Source organism: Dreissena polymorpha, chromosome 6, assembly GCF_020536995.1.
Source record: "Dreissena polymorpha isolate Duluth1 chromosome 6, UMN_Dpol_1.0, whole genome shotgun sequence".
In the NCBI taxonomy this organism is placed as follows: Eukaryota; Metazoa; Mollusca; class Bivalvia; order Myida; family Dreissenidae; genus Dreissena; species Dreissena polymorpha.
The window spans coordinates 109848705-109871164 of NC_068360.1; the positions used below are offsets into that span (position 1 = coordinate 109848705).

The 22460-nt window shown below is 34.9% G+C and overlaps 1 protein-coding gene across 6 annotated transcripts in view; it reads right to left on the bottom strand.

Moving 5' to 3' along the window:
• Positions 1-1845: 1845 nt before the first annotated feature.
• LOC127834083 (uncharacterized) overlaps positions 1846-22460 on the bottom strand; it is a 44926-nt gene continuing 24311 nt past the window's right edge. Inside the window, exons 2-8 of one of the 6 annotated variants that reach the window (XM_052359676.1) lie at positions 9683-9752; positions 9307-9521; positions 8779-8866; positions 7944-8089; positions 7581-7718; positions 5255-6899; positions 1846-3057 (exon numbers count right to left, since the gene is read on the bottom strand). In XM_052359676.1, coding sequence (XP_052215636.1) covers positions 2834-3057; positions 5255-6899; positions 7581-7604 — 1893 coding nt within the window. In that variant the 5' untranslated portion in view covers positions 7605-7718; positions 7944-8089; positions 8779-8866; positions 9307-9521; positions 9683-9752 and the 3' untranslated portion in view covers positions 1846-2833. Of the gene's footprint in view, positions 3058-5254; positions 8090-8778; positions 8867-9306; positions 9522-9682; positions 9753-22460 lie in introns of all 6 variants that reach the window. The other 5 variants (XM_052359675.1, XM_052359673.1, XM_052359678.1 and 2 more) reach the window with 5 other exon arrangements.

The following is a 22460-nucleotide window of genomic DNA, read 5'->3' on the forward strand; positions in this document are numbered from 1 at the left end:
AAATAAACCATTACAACAAGAAAGACAATCCTAGACATCAACAACTGCATTTTTCAGTAGCTTCCCCTTCCTTACTATGTTGAATGTACATATACATTCAATATTCATTATGAAAGGGTTTATCTGCCAGAACACACATGTTCCTAAATGACTATTGCATACCGCTTTGAGAAAATCGTATGTTACTTATTGACAACTCTTTGCATTAAATATCATTACAGATCTTTTTATTTATCTTACACATTTGCGATTAGTCGTTCGTGGCCTTAAAGGGGCCTTTTCACGTTTTGGTAAATTGACAAAATTAAAAAAAGTTGTTTTCAGATTCGCAAATTTTCGTTTTAGTTATGATATTTGTGAGGAAACAGTAATACTGAACATTTTACCATGCTCTAAAATAGCCATTATTTGCATGTTGTGACGATTTAAAAAACCTAAAAATTATCAAGCGTTGCAACGCGAAACGATTGAATAATTTGGAGAGTTCTGTTGTTGTCGTTGTATTTTGTGAATCTACGAGGATTGCTTATATAAAGTATAAAATACATCGCACAATGTGTGAGCACGGATAGCCGAGTGGTCTAAGTGGATGAATTTTACTCCAAAACTCCAGGAGTCAGTGGTTCGAGCCCTGTTGAGGATTACTTGTTTCCCTTTTTTAATTGTTATTCTTGATGTTTTACTAGAGCTTTTTAGATCCAATGTTTACATTTTTCAATATAAATCATTTAATGACATGCTTCAATACATGCCAAAATCTGTGAAATGGCCCCTTTAATGCTAATGCCCAGTCCATGTCTGAAATCATGTGTTTTGGGTGTAATGGATATGTGCTTTCAGATCTATAATAGTGAAATGTTTATTCATACTACTTCTATGTAGGCCCCTTTAATGCTTATGCCCAGTCCATGTCTGAAATCATGTGTTTTGGGTGTAATGGATATGTGCTTTCAGATCTATAATAGTGAAATGTTTATTCATACTACTTCTATGTACCGTCTGTATTTGCCTAAATTAATTTTCACATGACGTCCCAATATACATATTCTAATCCTTCCATGTAAAATGAAATCTATGTCATGTGATTTGTAAGAAAGAACTTGACACATATCAAATTTCACTGATTTCTTCAACGACTTATAAGTTGAGTGTAACCCGCCTCGTGCGAGCGTCCCTCTGTACTGTAGTCTCTCAAAAGCAGATGCATCTCAGTTATTTAGTATACTTGATGTAGAACATATTTCCAGTAAAATGAAGTAACGGATTTTGAAATAAGTTGACAATCTAGTGAAAAACTGGCTAGCGCTTATAGTTGTGAAACTACAATAAGAAGTTAAATTCAAGTAAAAATGTCGGTGTATACATGCCTGTTTAATTAACTTCATTTATAATCTTCATCTTAATAAACTACTTTTTGATGATATTTTTATGCTACGAGTATAATGTTAGTAAAGCGAATGACTTTTTTTCTTATTTATCGTTATAAAAATGCCTTTATTTGCGACCCCCGCAAGGTGATTTGATATCATGTGGCTAAATTATAAATTAACAGAGAGTTTTGTTATTTTGTGTTTATAAACAAAAAATTCCAAATTTTTGGTTAAAACCTCAGAATGAAGATAAACCTTGAAATATTGCTTAGAACGACAATTCCTATTTTTAAGTCTTTTTATTTTTTATGTTCAATTCATTTAGGCAAATATGTTCACGAGTATATAACAAAATAGATAAGAAAAAAAATAACACAAAATTAATGTAAACGAAAGGCTTTTGATAATGAAGCGCAAATGTATGTTAATGTATTGTCCTTGTATGAGCGTTTTTGTCAAAGCGAGTTTTACACAATAATGTTCATATTTTATTTTCAAAAACACAAATACATGTGTAAGAATGCGGCATTAATAATAAAGTTTGCATACCACAGAATCCAAAAGCTATCAGCAAACTCTGTAGAAACAAAACATCACATACAGCTAGTCGGCGGTTGATGAATGCTATGTTTGTATTTAAACGTACATGGACAAGGTAATGAGTGTAGGACATAATACTGCTGTGTGTCATGATGCCTGCAGCCAAATATACCGACAAAACAAATCCAAAGAGACAAAAATGCACTTTTGTATTTTTTTCATGATCAGTATGGTTCTATCCGCGTTCTTACTTTAAAGCATTCTTATGTCAATGTTTTTCGACAATGCTCTGTATCCCGTAACGCTTGTGCGACAGATTCAAACAGTCGATGGTAAACCACAATTTGCAAGAGTCTTACAAGCGTTGTATGCGACAATGAGATAGCAGCGCTAAATTAATAAATTTTGAATACGTTAGAAAGGTATGAAAAACAGTTTCACGCAATTCGAGTTAAAATCAAAGACGTTTTTTTATTAAAAAATATGACAAAAAGTAGTTTGTGTTCCGTTGTTGGCGATCTGACCGTACCATATTAAAATAACAAAATATAACAGCGATACATGTTTACATAAATATATGTTATTCCATTACAAAGTATTCAAAATGATGATTGAAATAACCAAAATTGACAGGTCGACAGTGACAAAAATACAAGCTGTACCACTTCAGTGGGCCAGACTGCTGTTCCTTAACATGTTTTGTTAACATTGAACACCCGCATTATGTGACGTGCATTAATTGTCTCACAATGTATCTAAACGCAGTAACATGTTACATTTACGAAACAAAGGCATATTTGAAAACACAACTGTCGACTGTGCACATTATACTTTTTTTGCACCACATACATCACAGACTGTAAAAACCTTCAAAATATAGAACTGACACCATGTCGGGTCAAATTATAATTCAAGCAACACTGTCACACAATGAACGCCTTGATTCTGGCCTTCACGACTGCGTCGCATGAGAAGCACTTCCGGGCACTGGGTTCTGTGCTGCACGCTTCACAAGAAACCAGGTGACCGCACGGCAGGAACGCGATGCATACCTCGTTCCTGTGGCATTTCATGCACAGGGATTGCGCTTTCAGTGCGCGATTTTCTTTGAGAAGTTCGGCGCGAAGATTCTTTTCAGGACTCGGGCCTAATGAATAAAAATGGGATGTATAGATATTTGATGATACGTGGAGATGTTATAGAAAATTCCCGATCAGGTTGTCGCTGTGAACTTCGTGTTCTGCTTACAAAAGGCGAAGATTAAAATCATATTAACAATATTGGCTTAGTTTTAACACCTATTAAATAAAATGTATTTGAACCTGCCAGAGTATTTAAGAATTAAAATAATTGAGTGAATTTTTATACGTTTCCCTTGTGGGGATTTGTAAATACGGACCCTGAAGTTAATAAACCAGCGGTTGTGAATGGATTAAACGAATTAAGTATTCATATTACCTTATTTTTTAATGATAATTTGTAATTAAGTTACAATAATAGGTGTTCAAATACTCGGTAAAATTTGCAATTTGGTATTTAATATGTCACATAACAACAAGTTGTTTAAGAAGATATGGTTTTAAAGTTTTCATTTGCACTGACAAACACAAATGATAAGTAACACCCTAAATAGTCATGATACTTATTATATTAAAATTATGCATTAATTCCACAATTAATTATAAATAACCTCAATATTAGTCCAGTTGTTTAAATACAATGTCATTTTAAAATCTTATTTTAAATAGCAGCATATGTATTTGCATTGAATAAAACGTTTGAACTCAACATAACATATGACATGCATCGAATGCCAGTTAAAGGGAATTAACATTGTAATGGTCGTCTGTTTCACTGTTGTTAACACTTCCGTTTTTAAGAAGGTCTGCATAAATATGTACCAAACTGATAACGAAACGTATTTAACATGGTCCATCTGTTTTTAATGCAGTGTGTTTACACACAAATGTACACACTTACCTCAAATGATTGGATAAAAAGGTTACTGGGTCTTCATTCTTATAATATATAGCGGTTTAATTTATGTTCATAGACTATGTCCGTGTAGATTATAAAAGTCAAATGTAGCATTAACAAATAGACAGTATTTGCGGAAGAGAATACATGACATTATGAATATTACTATATAATAAATTCTTTTCTTTTTAGTCATTAATTTTATCCTTTACCCTAATCATATTGATCACATTTACCGGTTAGCTTTTAACGTTTATACTGCATGAGTATTTCTTGTTTTAATTTCACGATTCTAATTTAACAAAATACTAAATAGAACATAAACTAATATGTGTTATCCAACTATTTCAGAAACTTTCAATTCTCTAATTATGATCTTAAATACGCAAAAATGTTAATAAATGCATTAAAAACATGGATAGACTTGGTCACGTTTAATCGTTTGAAGTGTATTATATATTGTGTCTTTGTATATCATATATTCATGTTTATTTCTTTTACAGTCATGGTAATAATAACTTATACCTTTGTGATTCCATAAAAGATTATGATTCCATCTAGATGTACATTAAATTTCATCTGTAAAAAACGTATTACTCACAATACTAAAATAAAAATAACAGCGTATATTTAAAGCGTGCAACTTTAAAAAGTGCATTGATATCGCATTATCTGTTAAATAAGTTTAACACATGTACTTAATTATTATTATTATTATCATTCACCATTTGGCGTTTCATTACAGGTGCTCCTATATATTAGGGATTTTTTATAACGCTATTAGATACATAATGTTTTAAATACCAATTCCGCATAACAGACATTTTTATTTAAACACATTTCTTTTCGAGAAATTAAGGTTTTTTACAAAGTCACCAATCAACCATTCAACCTCGAACAACAACAAGGGTAATTATCAATGACATTTAATATAAACATAGTCTGCTTGGTAAATAACAATTGAGCGATATACAGATAAATTGATAATTTTGAGTCAGGGTAATTTAAATCCTTTAAAAAACGTGTTGTATTTCCCTGAAAATAAATATCAAATCGAAACAATTTACTCCATCAATCATCAATGTATTCTCATCAAGTTTTATAAAAAATATTAGGGATAATAATACATTAAAAGAGATTACAATGCATTATGTCCATGTATACACGTGTATTTTCAAAGAAATACATAGGCTAAGGCTATGTCCATGTCCAAAGAACACAAAATAGGCTTTCGATGCATATCCCGACACGACACCGAAGACACGTATTACTTTTTTTTCGAACAGGTACGACTAATAGTAACATTTATTTCTAACTTAATTATGCTTCTAATTTATATAAGTTTGGTACTAGACTAGCCAGCTTACATTTTCGGTTTTCATCAGTTTGACAATGTGTATGATTGGAATTTGGGGTGCAATTACTGGCGGCCTCCAGTACGGACGTCGCAGGTCCATTGTCCAAGACAAAGTTTCCTGCGGGTATTGATCTCTTGTATGGCTGTGCAGGAAGACTCATGTAGCAGTCCTCGGACGATTTGCCTATGTTGTTGGATGATAATTTAGCCGTGTTGTTAAATGATAGAATGTCAGTGGCTGTACCACATGCCCCAGACTGGGTGGCATGGTCACTTGGCTCAATATTTTCCGTATTAGATGACGGAGAGATTTGTCTTTCTACATGTTCATCAGAGGGTGTCTGGTCGGAGTTATTGGATGCAGTGTCTTCGTCTAGGTTGTCTAGAGAGTTGAGGAGTCTGGTTAGGGCTGAATTAGTGCTTGCGTTGCCGTCATCTGTGACTGGTTCATTAAACTCAGAATTGCGTAACAGGAAAGGGCAGCTTGGTGATACCAGTCTGTGAGCGCGCATAGGATCGTCTCTCTCGTTCCAGTTACTGATTCGTTTGGCGCAGCAATAACAGATGACCTCGTCTCCCTGACTCGCGTAATAGAAGCCTGCTTTAGCAAGTTTGACACAAGATGGCTTTTCGGAAGTAGGATACGTTCGGAATGTGCATAGGCGTAACGATTCGTGGCGCATGCTCTCTCTTGGGTTAACTCGCTCATGGTTTGCAAGGCGGTCGATTATTCGATTAACCGGACTCAACACAGGAGCTACCCAAGCTTGTGGCTGAAGGTGGTGATCAAACTCAGTAAAGGCATCAAGTCGCAACCATATCCGTAAATGTAACTTTTCATAAATGTCATCAATCATTGAACAGTCAGAGCTGTGTCCATATAATTGTTTGTAAATGTCACATCCGTATGTATCAATTTTAGAAGTTATTTTATTGTCACGACCAATTTCGGTATCGTATTTGGGTAACAACTTCTGGTTGTACTTGAAGCTATTGAAAGAGCAGCAAACGGTTGTTATAATATCCAATAAAGAACTTATACTCCGACATACTGAAAGACAAATATATAGTATGCACGTGTGGGGATCCACGCTGGTGCTTACTTTTAATGTGTATTTTTCGCTTGTTTGTGACCTGGTTGTTGTAACGAACATAAACAAAACGATATAACGAATTATGAACATTGATATTATCAGTGCGCCTTGAACAGCTATTTTCAAATAAGTTTGCATATTTTTTTCAAAAATATTTGTCCATCCAGAACTCAATGGTAGAAGAGAGATAGTTTTAATTTCTTTAACGTCGCAAACAAGCGTCGGGAGTCTATGCTTCCACACATACGATCTGAATACGAAGTGTGCATCTGTGTTGTCCAGACAATCTGTAGCTTCCACAGGGCTCACATTAGTATGTGAGCTCATGAAATGTCTTGCACATTGCAAATTAATCCTACAACTCGAATACATTCTCTTCGCTTCTTCGCCCGAACTCCTGTCAAATAGTCTTTGATAACGCAACGTGAGAGGCATTTCACACTCAAGGCAAACGCTTCGGCATCTAGCTGTTAGAGGTTGACATCGAGGCTCTGAAGAGTGTAGGTTTAACAACACTTTGCAGATTGATGGCCGACGTCTATAGGACAGATCTTGAGGAGGCTGAAAATATTGAAGAAATCTACTGTAGGTATGTATGCTTACATTTAACTTAGCTTTGTTTTCGAAGTAGCCAGGAAGTTAATATGAGTATAGTGCTGTGGTGATAACTAGATAGATTGATAACTTGATAACTTAAGTTGCGAGTCGGCCTATTGCATAGCTATACCTTGCAAAAGACCGCACAATTGCAATCAACGCAGGTAATTGCATAAGAAATTCTCTTAGACATTGAAATTAAAAGCCAGTATGCTGGCATACGGAATTAAAATGGCTAATATTTGATTACTCCATTTAATAAATTGTCAGTTTCTCTCACAACTGAAGTCGGACACTTATAAAACAAGCATCATGAATGTTTAATTATAATAGCGGCGTGTTCTGAGACTTTTGGTACTAATTCGGCAAGCGTCATTATCAACTCTTCTCTCTTGACTTTTTTCTCATTCTTACCTTATCTTCTCACCACCCGTCGTATAATTGTCAAGCTTGACGGCAGCGACGTACGATGTAGATGTAGATGAATTCCTTCCATGGCCAGTCTGTGCCATTTTTTATATTACTTAAATACGCTAAACAGTTAAATCACAGAAAACATTAGGCAATCTAAACAAAATTAAGCGCAAGTTTAGCGACGTCATTTTAAATGAGTTTTTCTCATTATGACGCTTGCCGAATTAGTACCAAAAGTCTCAGAACACGCCACATATGCAAGAATCGCAGAGCTTCAACGGGTACAGTTTTCCTTGGGTAGGGTCGCGACGTCAATTTCGATTTCCTCGTTTTAATGAAGCTGATCTGTTATTCAAACGGGCGTGTAAGCTGTGGAAAAGAAACTGTTTGTGTTAAGCATATTTGCACAATTTACCAAGAAACAGAAGTAATGGAAATTACATGTTAAAATAATAAGTAATGTTTTGGAATTAAAATGAATGTTTAAATGTTCACTGTATGTAATATAATTAAGTTATTTTTATTGTTTTAAATTGATATTTAACATGCTTCATGACAGTTCCAAAGGCAGTACGTTTTCGTTGAATAACAGACTTATGTTTGTGTAAGTCAACAGCAACCAATAGTCTCTCGCGGCCCTCCTCCTTAGTACCCGCCTCCGCTCTCCTCCAATCTTGCATGATGTGATATCCCCAATAAACACGGCTTGTCACTTAATCAGTGTGACATTTATAAATCACCTGTAAGCAAAACAAGCGTCCAAAAAATCTGTAACACCGCAGTCTACCGACTGTGTGAGTTTATTCAAAGGTGTATGCGTTTTATTTGTGTGAAAGGCTCATATGAGCATGTATACTTATAATCTTTGTGATTCATTTTGCAATTACTTGTCGCGGTGATAGCCTGTTCAAGCATAAATAATATATACGTGCTGTTGTACAGTGTTTCGACGTAAGTGAACATTTCAACATGTTAAAGTGCAAATGTCAAATAAATAGTTAGTATACGTCAAGGTTACATATCATAATGTAAACAAGGCCTAACTTAAGTGTAATGCGACCTGTATCATCATCTTTGGAATCCCAAGGTTCATATCAATACACAACAATTTGTTTACTTGACCGATATAGGCTTTTATTACAAAGGCGGATCATATGGATTATTCTAGATTGCAACTTTTTATTTTTCATTTTATACTAGGTTTGTAATTATGCAACTGCAATGTAAACTTAATCATTTTTAACAATAACAACAACAATAAAAACAACACGGAAGTCTTCTCCATATCATGATCCAACTAAATTAATTTTTAGCTGTTTATAAGTTAAAAAATCATAAGATTATAAATGTAATATAGAGTCGTTCATGATATCTACAATTTCTAGGAGCGATATTCCCTAATTTATTATGCATTTGAAGTTATATTTACCTCGGCAAAATCATAGTCCCCCACTAAAACTCCCAAAGACGTAGGGTGTTTCGCAGAAGTCACTAGAATGTCATGGTTCTCAAACGTGCTGAAAGTATAAACAATATGTATATTATTTAATTATTCTTAGTCATGTGACTTATGTGACAATTACTTACGTTAAAATTTAATTTGAGGAGCTCTTAAAATCTGTACAGACCAGCATATTTATATGATCATAGTACACAATTATTTGGCTAAGCTTTATGCGTTTGTTTGCGTTGTGTGTACACGATACAATATAGCTGGACATTATTTTTTTCAAACCTCTTCAAATGCATTTATTTTATTTTATTCTTGCAACGACTAAAATATATGTTAAAGAAAATAGTCATACAACAGCGCCTGAGCCAAGCTATTTACAGTAAGTGCGCACTTGTTTTAAGTCCGATTATTACACATGAATTTAAAAAAAAAGAATATCTTTAAAAAAAAAGTTCTATTATATTAATGTTTAGCTTAGTTGCAGAAAAATAAAAACATAGGTACCTATAATGGAAAACAAACCAAGCCGTCCCCGCAAACATGAGAATATTGACATTAAGTAGACTCGTGTTTGCATGCATGGTTAACTTTTGTATCCAAAGTTGTAAACAGTTATCCTCAACAATAAAAGTATCTTAAGTATTAAAAAGCCCAGGGTAAATTTCTTCTCTTCGTAATAAACCATTCGATGAATGACGCTCATCCTTCACTTCTAAATACTGAAATAAAAAAGAATTACCATTAATATATCCAAAATAGTATATTTTCATGTTACATTAATTTAAGTATATAGTTCTTATACCAAGTTACATGTACGTACTTAAATAACGTTAGACCTATTCAAACATATTTAAAAAAGACATTTCCAGATATAAAATACCTCACTCGTCCAACGCTCAAAGATATTTGCAGTCTAACTGCGAAGCGGTGTCTTTTTATAAATGACTTGTCTGGAAAATAGATCAATATTAGTAAGTCATAGGCGGGAAACCAGGAAGTTATTTATAGAAAAGGTCAATACGTTATTTGCAATTTCAGCATTCGAGAATGATAAACAGGCAATATACAGGTTGCAGGATCACGTGACTTTGTAGGGTAATAATTAAACCTTCAAGGATGTAAAAACACCGGTGAGTAGTGCTTTTTTTAAATAATTTTTCTAAACATTTGTTTCACAAGAATTTCAACTAGTGCATAAAAGACAGTGTTTTAAGCTGCTTATGGCTATGTAAAATACATCAGAATGACTTTATTTATTAAGCCTGTGTTCTTGGACATACGTTCGATATGTAAAACATTCATGTACGCGGTTATTCTGCAGGCAACGTGAAATTTTAGCACCGATTCCAAACGTTTTCCATGATTTATTTTTAAATCTTAAGATATCGGCACAAACTGCCAAAAAAAAAACTTTTATGCACTACATATTTTGTAAATAAATTTCAATAACTTCAGATATTTGCAAAAATAAAGTTCTAACGGTGTTTTTACACTCTGTCCAGCCGGTGTGTAAATCCCTGTGAACCGCGTTGATCCTGAACCCTGTATACCTAGATGATAGTAAAAGCAGGGAGACAACTTGTAGCTCTAGTATAAAAAGGTATCTTCGCATAAAATAAAGTTTATTTCTAGTTTTTAGTGTGAGCGTTAGCTCACGCTAAAGTAGATATGCAGTTTTAAAAAAAATAAGTATGCTTTAACTACGCTAGGGACGACAACTGCAGCTAGTAAAGATACCCACTGCATGTTAACAGTAGCAGACAGCATGTATAAGGTTTAAGAGCTTGTTCAACGATATTGGCCAGTCTAGTGTTTATAACAGCTTGTGCAACGACATTTATACCAGCTTATCATTGAAATCTGTACATAGTGGCTGCTTTCAGGGAAAACGGGGCGTAATGCTGCATTAAAAGTCTGTCATGTTGGCAAAATTGTTGCTCAATAATTTAAAGAACATAGATACAGTATTAGATACACATAACACAACATGTGCATGATTATAGGCTTGTTTTGTCTAAGTTATCTCTATAACATAAATATAAGGATAAACAGTGCACACACATCTCGACCTGTGCTTTAAGACACACTCTTTATAAATGTGAATGGGTTGTGTTCATTTCAAACTTGCGATATAAAAAGCTATAACATAATTTTGAAAACTGCAGTGCGTCTAAGATTATGCAATAGCGAACACTTCAGTGCCTTCAGCGCTTTTATTAAAGACACAGTGCAGGCTCAATATAACTATAATCTATGTCTGCATCAAATCGAAATCGGTAAAATTAAAGTAACTACCTGATAAAAGTAATTAAGGATGCTGAAACTGTTAAATAATAGAAAATTTTGTAGATAAACTCATACTTATCGAAATATTTGCATTTGAAACATTGAAACGAATATGGATAAAATAAAAAAAAAAGTTATCTTAAAACTTATAAATTCTAATTGCATATTATTGTGGCCTGTCAAAATGTATGTTTGTATTCTAAACCCGCTTGATGTCGATAAATGACAGTATCTTTAGAGAGTAGATACGCAAATAATAGTCAAAGCCATCGTTTTAAATGTAGATCTACATAAGCCAGTAATGCTTGTTTCTTTCATTTTTTTTTCGCTTTTTAAACGTTATTAATATTTCCATGCAGTAGGAGAGATTAATTCATACAACTACTTTGCGAATTTTGAAACTATGCCAAAACTATTTTATTTAAAACTAAAAACATCATCACAATACATAAAAGATACAGATCGATTCAGCATCTTTTAAGACCAAGTGCAGGCAGGTATGTGTAATTTAACATATACCAAATATAAAGTCAATTATATTATTGAATTAATCAAGTGGTTTATTGTCATAATCGCGCACTATATAACGTATTCATACTTACTTATACACAGTTTTGTGTCGGTCGTGCAAAGAGTCAGGTTACAGAGTTAAAATGTGGAGTAAATAGTGTTTACGATCGCTGGGATTCCAATGTATTAAAAATTGACTAATCATATGATACTGCATTTGCGTTTTAAATCATCAGCTGTCGCACTTGGAAACATAATACAGGGTGCTGGATCACATCACTTTGTGGGGTTCACAATTGAACGTCAATGGATGTAAACACATCCGTATGTGGTGCTTTTCTTCAAATTTCTTTTGCAAACACCTTTTCTTAATAATTTCAACTAGTGCATAAACGACAGTTTTTCATGCTGCTTATGGCAATGTGAAATACATCAGCATTACTTTATTTACTAAGCGGTGCTTTAACAGCTTTATCAATGTCGATCAATTGTTTAACAAGCAAATGTAAAAGGGATTTTTTCACAGATTTTTTGAATATTGTATTGAAGTTTGTCGTTAAATGCGTTATATTGATAAATATAAGTAGCTTCAGTGAAAAAAAAAGAATAAAATTAAAGAAAGAAACAAGAGATGTGTTTGTCAGAAACACAATGCCCCCAACTGCGCCGCTTTGAAGCCATATATTTGACATTTGACCTTGAAGGATGACCTTGACCTTTCAACACTCAAAATGTGCAGCTCCGTGAGATACACATGCATGCCAAATATCAAGTTGCTATCTTCAATATTGCAAAAGTTATAAGTTAAAGTTTAACCAATCTTAAAGTTTTGGGACAGAATGACAGACAGACAGGCCAAAAACAAATACCCCCGATCATTCGATCCGGGGGCATAAAAAATAATACTCATCTCGGCTCGAACCACTAACCCTTGAAGCTAGTCTACCACTAAAAGCGAGATTATACGATTTTGTCAAATATTTATGAATGTATATAAAATGTGTAAAAAAAACTTATTATACATGTATTTCAATATAAATTTAAATAAAAGTTAAGAAGAACATGTGTCGAAAAATGCGAAATAAGCCAGATATTTAATTCTGAAATCGAAAATGTCTGTACAGTCGAATTCGCCAGCATGTATATCATGCATGTACGATGTGAATCTAAATTCAGTATAACGGTTCATTTAAAATTCCTGCAACGATATATAAATCTCCACGCAGAGTTGTTGTTCCTTGCTCTCACATACAACAATGCGAAAGGCTCAGCACGCCATTTAGTCTATAAATAGCTAAACCCGAACAAACGCATTCAATGTATATTTGATTGGATATTTAAGATCGCATGCATTAAATTAAGAAATATGACTTTTAAATGTACGATAAATCGTGCAAATACTTGCGAGTTTTATTGCAACTCTTTGGAACTATTTTATTGCCCATTTACGCAGATGGAATCATTCCACGCACTTTACATATGTAATTAATTGAACATGTTTATTGAGTGACGTTAAGAATTGCTTCGACGTGTGTATGTATGTTGGTTTCTTAACAACAAAAAACCATATCAATTTTATAATAATGAATTAAGACTGATATAAGATATCATGGTATGAGATGGTTTTCTTTAATGCAGTGAATGAAATGTAACCGTCGTGCAAGAGATTGTTTAGTAAACTGTAACCTCAATGATGAACGCTTGGTATGATCATGACATAAATGAGATGCTTTCATAACAATAGTCCGTTCTGAGCATTGTGTACACACCGGTCTTACTGCAATAACGTAGTGACGTCACCATCTATGTATAGAATGCCGTTCTGAGCCCAACACAGAGGTGAATGTAATGTAACCGTCGTGCAAGAGATTGCGATATATATTCATACGACACACGAACACTAACTCTGATCCTAATAAAAAGACGAATGCTTCGGTTATAGTAGGAAAATATGTACGAAATATCTTCGTCACAATCAGCTTGGGGCGCTGATTTGTCTTTGTTGAATTTTATAAAATTCGTCTTCAATGTATATTTTTGTCTTGCATATATTGTGTCATTGTAACATATTTGTATTAATATATTACAATTTAACACATAGAAATCGTATAATCTCGCTTTAAACAACTCGGCCATCCGTGCTCATGTAAAAATAGTGGTGTATGTTGTACCTTATATAAGCAATCTTCGTAATGTCACAAGTGTAACGATAACAGCAAAACTTCAAATTATTCAATCGCGTTTGTAACGCTTCATAATGTTAAGGTTTTTATATCGTCAAAAGATGCATATATAAGATATTTTAGAGCATAGGAAATGATCAGTTTTACTGTTTTCTCACCAATATCATAACTACAACGAACATTTTCAAATCTAAAACATTTTTTTCAGTTTTGTCAATTTACCAAAACGTGAAAAGGTCCCTGTAAAGCTATGCCAGGAAGATAAGCGCAATTTCAAATATAGCAACAGCACACGAAGTACCAAATTCACTTCTTGATAAACACATTTTTAAGCGAATGGCCTATATATTCCGTATTATATGAGATTGCGATGTTACAGAGCTAAATTGAATTAAATTAAATGATTTATGATTTATAAAGTGCATGCATGAACTTAGTACAACACAAAGTTTGAAGTTGGTGTTCATCAAACGTATTTGTTTTCCAAAACCGGTAATCTAAACATATCTTAAAACATTCATATGAATTTTGCATTTTAATATTGTTTAATAAGAGTGCCTAGTTGGAACAAAATACGCCCGTTTAACTGTATGAGTTACATTGATGAACTATTAGAAGACATACAACAACCAGCCCACGTTGCATTCAGGCGATTGGACAAACTGAACGATAATTAAAGACTTAACAAGAGATGCGTTTGTCAGAAACACAATGCCCCTATTGAGCCGCTTTGACGCCATATATTTGACCTTTGACCTTGAAGGATGACCTTGACCTTTCACCACTCAAAATGTGCAGATCCATGAGATACACAAATATCAAGTTGATATCTTCAATATTGCAAAAGTTATGACCAAGGTTAAAGTTTTGGGACACACATACAATGAATGAATTAATTAATGGATTACTGACAGAAAGACAGGCCAAAAACAATATACCCCTAATCATTCGATCCGAGGACATAAAAATCACATTGTGAAAAGACACGATACTAGCAAGGGACTGCTTGATCGCCGATCACTTATAAATTGGATAAGATTTCACCTATCACAGCCGCACCCTTGAAAGTTAGTATCAGCGAAGATGATGTTCGAGAGCAGAATGACAAGCGGCTGCAGAAATCGCAATATGACTACAAAATGCATAGTGGTAGGCCTATAAAGCCACTGGGTGAAGTATTATCAGTCACAATAATCATATAATTTCTGTAAGTAAAAAAGACAAAGCACACGTCACGTCCATATTCCATACAGGCAATTGAATGAATAACATTCTAAGGAAACCGGCAACACCTGAAACCGAAAAATGCTCTCTATGCCATAATGTGTGTTTGTAAATGAATAATATAACATCATATACTGTTGTTTAAAAAAAGTATGTATAAGATGAAAAGTGGTTAGTATGTATTGTTAATTCAATTCTTAAAGTGATAAGGATGGTTGTGAAGTGTTACGTTCAATTAATTTGATTCTTGATAATTTAAATATGTTAATGCATGTTTATTTAAAGGAAGTATGTTATTGCTTTCGTTTGGAAAAGACACTTCAAATGTTACTTAAAACACCATTTTGACCTTTATTAAGATTTGTGATAATTGACATAATGCTCAAGAAATCATGTTTAGATTCTCGTCGCTCCGAATGTTTTGTTTTATAAAATATTTGAAAAAACACAACGGTATCAACAGTTAAAATCGTATTGTCGACCGTTTGACTCGCCCCTCCTGTAGCTTTGTATTCAGCTCCCCGCATGGGATTTTACTTTACACGTTTTCCATGTGCTTAGTATGACCTTTTTACAAAGATATTGGTTTCTACTCCCTGTTCATATATTCAGAGGGGATAATCACGTGACAAACAAGATGGTGACCTCCATGCCGAGGCAGGTATTTTTCGTCGTTTCATACCCTTTATTACTTGTTTTTTTTTAATTCCGCTCACTTTCCAGCCATATTAGGAAGAAAGTGACTGGCTTTTATTTCATAGTAATATTCGCTCTATATCTCGACTTTACTCGCTGCGTAATTTCTTAGCGGGATGACCTAATTAGGGCTCCACTAGGAAAATTTGCGGGGAGTAAAGTCGAGATATAAAGCGAATTTAAATACGAAATAAACGCTAATCACCTTTTTACTGATATGGCTGGAAAGTGAGCGTCATTTAAAAAAATAAACAAAAGTAATAAAGGGTATAAAACGGCGAAAAAAATTGCCTCGGCATGGACGTCGCCATCTTGACTATCAAGTGATTACCCCCTCTGTAGTAGGAGGTGGGAATGACGCCGGAGTCAACATGGACGTCTTTCAGACTGACTGTATTTCAGTCCGCATACACAAAGGCGATCTCCATTCAATTGGTTCACAGGTTTTTATTAAAGTACTCCTCTAAAAAGTTGTGTTACATTACGACCCTGGGTTGAGCACCGGTCTTGCCCTGGGTGTCACAAGGTAACAAAGAATTCTATATAATACCATGAAATGCTGTTGTTGTTTTGTGTAATACCACAAGGCAAGATAATTACTATCTGGTAAGTAACATCGCATTTTGGTCTTGGACAATCTTTGTTTAAAACATGACCATAGGGTCAACAAGAGCACCACATAACGGGTGCCAACGCTCGGCTTCGGGTGCAGTTTTGAATAAATGAAAGCTTGTCAGATTATTTTTTAGAGGTCACAGTGAATTTGACCTTTGACCTAGTGACCCAAAAATGGGTGTGGCGTGTAGAACTTATCAAGGTGCATCTACATATTATGTTTCAAAGTTGTAGGTGGAAGCACTTTGATTTTAGAGCAAAATGTAAAGGTTTTAGCACGACGCGGACGGCAGACGGCGGACGACGAGCTGGCTATGACAATACCTCGGGTTTTCTCCGAAAACAGCCGAGCTAAAATGACCATACACCAGACATACCATTGCTCCGCAACCACAGAATACAAATTGATTTTAACATTATCCAATAGTCCTCGACGAAGTTTCTTTAAACCATGCCCATGTAGTCAAAACTGACCGCGCCCAATGGGTATTTTTATCAACTTTCTACAAAATAATTTTATTATGTCATTCGGCGTCGGTCATTTTGCTTTGTCTGTGACAAGTTACAGTTGATAGTGCAGTAAATGGATTTGAAAGTCTCTGTAAAGATGATTGAGGGTTAACAAAAAGGGTCTTATGACTATGAGCTATACTTCGAATTTCACATAGAGTTTAGCTAGCCTGCTAGTTGCAAAAAGTTGCCCGAAAGTGCTGAGGACTGCCTTAAGTTGTGTGCTCTGCACCTTTAACGTCAATGGTAAATTTCTTAATATGTACGTTTAAGAATGGGATCAACTGTTTAAGAAGTTATGTTCTCTGGGAGTATATTGAAGTAACTTAAGAGGTCGATTTGTCCAATTGTTTGTTGGAATTGTCGGTCTTCCCGTATTAAAAGTTTTGTTTGTGGAGCAAACTACTTCTTTATTTCTCAAGCAATTAAATTTAACCTTGAAACATATAATGACCGCCATGAAGAGAATTTTGCAAGACATTATTTCATACCAAGAGATCCAAAAATTGTAGTTATTTACCATTTCACCTGGCCATTTTATGGCATAAGCATTAAATGTTCTACGTTTCAGGAGCAATTAACTTCCAATTTTCTCAGTTATCAATCAAATTAATTGAAACTTGAAATGTGTCCATGAAGTGTAGATGCGCATGATACATTGTTTACTCACAGGGATCCATCTATAACCTTTTTAATATGTATCATTAATAGTAGCAATAGGCATAGCTGCCATGCCTGTAACAAAGCGGTGCGGGGTATTTTAAGTCACGTTCGTGACACAAATCTGGTTGGTTCTGTAACATAAGTGGTTTGTTTAACAAAATGTACTCAATCAAAGCGAATATATGTTTAAAAAGATTTATTTTTGTCAGTAAATATATCAATTAGTAATTCATCCATAGTACATGAAAGAGGACCATGATGGCCTATAATGTGTTCACCTGAATAACGGACACCTATTATTGAAGTTTTAAATTCTGATATAGTTTTTGAACCTACTTAACTAAGATTCAAACATGGACTTCATTTTGTCAAAACAAACATTCACACCACGTTGCATCAAGACTGAATCATAAATGTTGCCCTGAAGTGAGAAATTGTTTAATATTTTGGACCAACATTATGCCCCAAGTTTCATCAAGCTTGTGGCATAATGCCCCTATATTGGTAAGATTATTTAATCTGGTAATCATGTTTCTACACGAACGTGACCCAGATTCAAACTTGGCCTTGATATTTCATGAGAAACATTCTGCCCAAGTTTCACCAAGATTGAACATTAATGTTCCCTCTGCATTGACCACAATATCTTTGTTAATTGTTCACCAAGAGACCGAGTTTATAAACGTAAATGACCCAGATTTGAACTCGGTCTATATATTGTAAAGATAAACATTCTAACTTAGTTTCGCCGTGATTGACTTACATATATGGCCTCAAAAATGGTAGCAATGATATTGCTGAGATTTTACCTAAATACCTATATTTTACGCACGAGACACATTCGAACTTAAACATGTACTGATATTGCGAATATAACCATAAAGTTTAAGCACGATTGAATCATTAATGTTGCCCGTACAGTAGTAACAAGGTTGTCTTTCTTAGATTAGAACTGGCGACCTAATTTTTGGACGCACGTGACCCGATTCTTATTTGGCCTATATATTTCAAGGTTAACATTCGGTCAAAGTTTTATCTATATCGAGTCATATTTTTATGGCCTACTAAGTGGTAACACCTTAACAGAGTTTTTTCTAAGATTTGACCTTCTAAGACAGTTTTTAGACGCACGTAACACAGATTCGGCCTAGATATCGTCCAGATGAAACTGACTAAGTTTCATCACGATTTGATTAGAAATGTGACCTCTCGAGTTATAAAGAGCTGAAAGTTGACGACGCACACCGCATGACAAAGGACATTGGATGATAACAATAGCTCACATAGACTACTATACGTACTCAGGTGTGACAATCACCAATTATTTTGATGGTATCATATGAAAAAATATATATTTACTACCAACGAAATTCATGGAAAAGAAAAGATCTCAGAATTAAGAGGAACGTCTTAAACATTTACATTTTTAGCAGTTTGTACTTCTAACAAAAATAAAAATAAGCACAGCCCAAAGAACCATTTTGTACAAGATGTGTTTGAGAAACAATTTGTCCCCTCATATATTTGACCTATGACCTTGACCTTTCACCACTCAAAATGTGCAGCTCCATGAGATACACAGGCATGCCAGATATGAAGTTGCTATCTTTAATATTGCAAAAGTTATGGCAAATGTTAAAGTGTGACGCAAACAAACCAAAACAAGAGGGCCAAGATGGCCCTAGTATGCTCACCTGAGAGGAGTCGGTTAATTCAATCTTTACCAAATGTCAAACTTGACCTAGATATTGTCCAGACAAAAATCCTGGTCAAGTTTCATCATAATTTCATCTACGAGTCATGATCAATATACCTATGAAGTTTCATGATCCTAGGCGTAAGCATTCTTGAGTTATCATCCAGAATTCATTTTTCTAAGTTGAGTCACCGTGACCTTGACAGCCATTGTGTGAATACGTTATTTGGCACTGTAACCTTGACCTTTGACCTAGTGACCTGATAATCAATAGGGGTCATCTGCGAGTCATGATCAATATACCTATGAAGTTTCATGAACCTAGGCATAAGCGTTCTTGAGTTATCATCCAGAAACCATTTTACTATTTCAGGTCACCGTGACCTTGACCTTTGACCTAGTGACCTAAAAATCAATAGGGGTCATCTGCGAGTCATGATCATTGTACCTATGAAGTTTCATGATCCTAGGCATAAGCGTTCTTGAGTTATCATCCAAGAAACCATTTTACTATTTCAGGTCACCCCGACCTTGACCTTTGACCTAGTGACCTGAAAATCAATAGGGGTCATCTTCAAGTCATGATCAATGTACCAATGAAGTTTCATGATCCTAGGCATAAGCGCTCTTGAGTTTTCTTCTGGAAACCATTTTACTATTTCGGGTCACCGTGACCTTGACCTTTGACCTAGTGACCTGAAAATCAATAGGGGTCATCTACGAGTTATGATCAATGTACCTATGAAGTTTCATGATCCTAGGCCTAAGCGTTCTTGAGTTATCATCCGGAAACCATTTTACTATTTCGGGTCATCGTGACCTTGACCTTTGACCTAGTGACCTGTAAATCAATAGGGGTTATCTTCGAGTCATGATCAATGTAGCTTTGAAGTTTCATGATCCTAGGCATAAGGGTTCTTGAGTTATCATCCGGAAACCATTTTACTGCTTTGGGTCACCGTGACCTTGACCTTTGACCTAGTGACCTGAAAATCAATGGGGTCATCTGCGAGACATGATCAATGTATCTAAAAAGTTTCATGATCCTAGGCATAAGTGTTCTTGAGTTATCATCTACCATTTTACTATTTCGGGTCATAGTGACCTTGACCTTTGAACTAGTGACCTAAAAATCAATAGGAGTCATCTGCAAGTCATGATCAATGTACCTATGAAGTTTCATGATCCTTGGCATAAGCACTCTTGAGTTATCATCCGGAAACCATCTGGTGGACGAACGGACCAACATGAGCAAAACAATATACATGTACCCCCTCTTCTTCGAAACAGAGAGGGGGGGGGGGGGCATAATGAGAAAACTGCTCCCCTCCCAGCAGCCATGTTATTCAACTGACCGGAACCATTTTTGAACTCAATTCTCGTATCAAGGAAACAAATGTTCTGAGCAAATTTCATGAAAATTGGGCCAAAAATGTGACTTCTACTGTGTTCACATGTTTTAACTATATACATATATAGAAAAATGCCCCGCCCACTGGCAGCCATGTTTTTTCACCAATCCCGACCATTTTCAAACTCGTCCGAGATATCAATAAAACCAATGTTTAAACCAACTTTCATGATGAATGGGCAAAAATTGTGACTTCTAGAGTGTTAACAAGGTTTCTCTATAGCCAAATAGGAAAAACTGCCACTATATACATATAGAGAAAAATGCAACGCCCACTGGCGGCCATGTTTTTCCACCGATCTCGACCATTTTCAAACTCGTCCGAGACATCAATTGAATTAATGTTTTGACCAACTTTCATGATGATTGGGCAAAAATTGTGACTTCTAGAGTGTTAACAAGGTTTCTCTATGGCCAAATAAGGAAAACTGCCCCGCCCACTGGCGGCCATGTTTTTCAACGGATCGGAACCACTTTTGAACTTAAGCAAGATATCATTAAGACAAACATTTTGACAAAGTTACATGAAGATTGGGCATGAAATGTGACTTCTACAGTGTTTACAAGGTTTTTCTTTTGATTGACCTAGTGACCTAGTTTTTGACCCGGCACAACCCAGTTTTGAACTCAGCCGAGATTTCATTGGGACAAAGCTTCTGACCAAGTTTCATGAAGATGGGACAAGGGACAAGAAATGTGGCCTCTAGAGTGTTTACCAGCAAATGTTTACGGACGGACGGACGGACATACGACGGACAAAGACCGGTCACAAAAGCTCACCTGAGCAATCAGGTGAGCTTAAGATATATCAAACAGTTCAACCAGCTTTTATTACTTACCACTGATATTAACATCTGGCATACAGCAAAGTGAGAGGGTCAGTAAGCTGAGAGGTAAATAGTTACACACTGCAATGATCAATATCTGAGGTCTAACAAATTCTAGAGCAGAGTTAAAAATAGATTGGGAAATAAGACTCAGCAGGTTAAACAATGGAGATAGATACTGCAAAATTGTGTACATGTTGTCTTCATTTCAGCTTTCTCTTAGTTGATAGGCTTACAATAAGTAATAATGACTAAAACAGTTGTTAATTATAAAAATTCTTTGTTATAAAAAATTAAATAAAACAGTTAATGGTACATAATACTGACATAAATAATAAAACCAAACTTTACTACACAGGACACAAATGTTCTGACCAAATTTCATGAAGATTGGGCAACTGAATTAAATAAAACTAGAGTGTTAACAAGATTTTACTATAGCCATATAAGGAAAAATGCCCCACCCCATTGGAAGCCATGTTTTTCAAGCAAACATAATTATTTTCAAACTCATCCAAGATATCATTGAGACAAATCTTTTGACCAAATTTCATGAAGATTGGACAATAAATGTGGCCTCTAGTGAGTTAACACGGTTTTACTTAAGCCATATATAGCCATATAAGGAAAAATTCCCCGTCCCTGGTGGCCATGTTTTTAAAGCAACAAAAACCATTTTCGAACTCATCCAAGATATCATTGGGAAAAATCTTCAGACCAAGTTTCATGATGATCGGAAAATAAATGTGACCTCTAGAGTGTTAACAAGGTCATACATTTCAATATAATTTAAAACATAACTTAAGAAGAAAATGAGTAAAAAAATGCGAAATAAGCGAGATATTTAATTCTGAAATCAAAAATGTCTGTAGAGTATAATTCGCCAGAATGTATATCATGCATGTACGATGTGAATCTTAATTTAGTTTAATGGTTGTTTTTAAATTCCTGCAGCGATGTCTATTCATTCGACACACGAACACTAACTCCGATCCTAATAAAAAGACGAATTCATCGGTTATTGTAGGAAAATATGT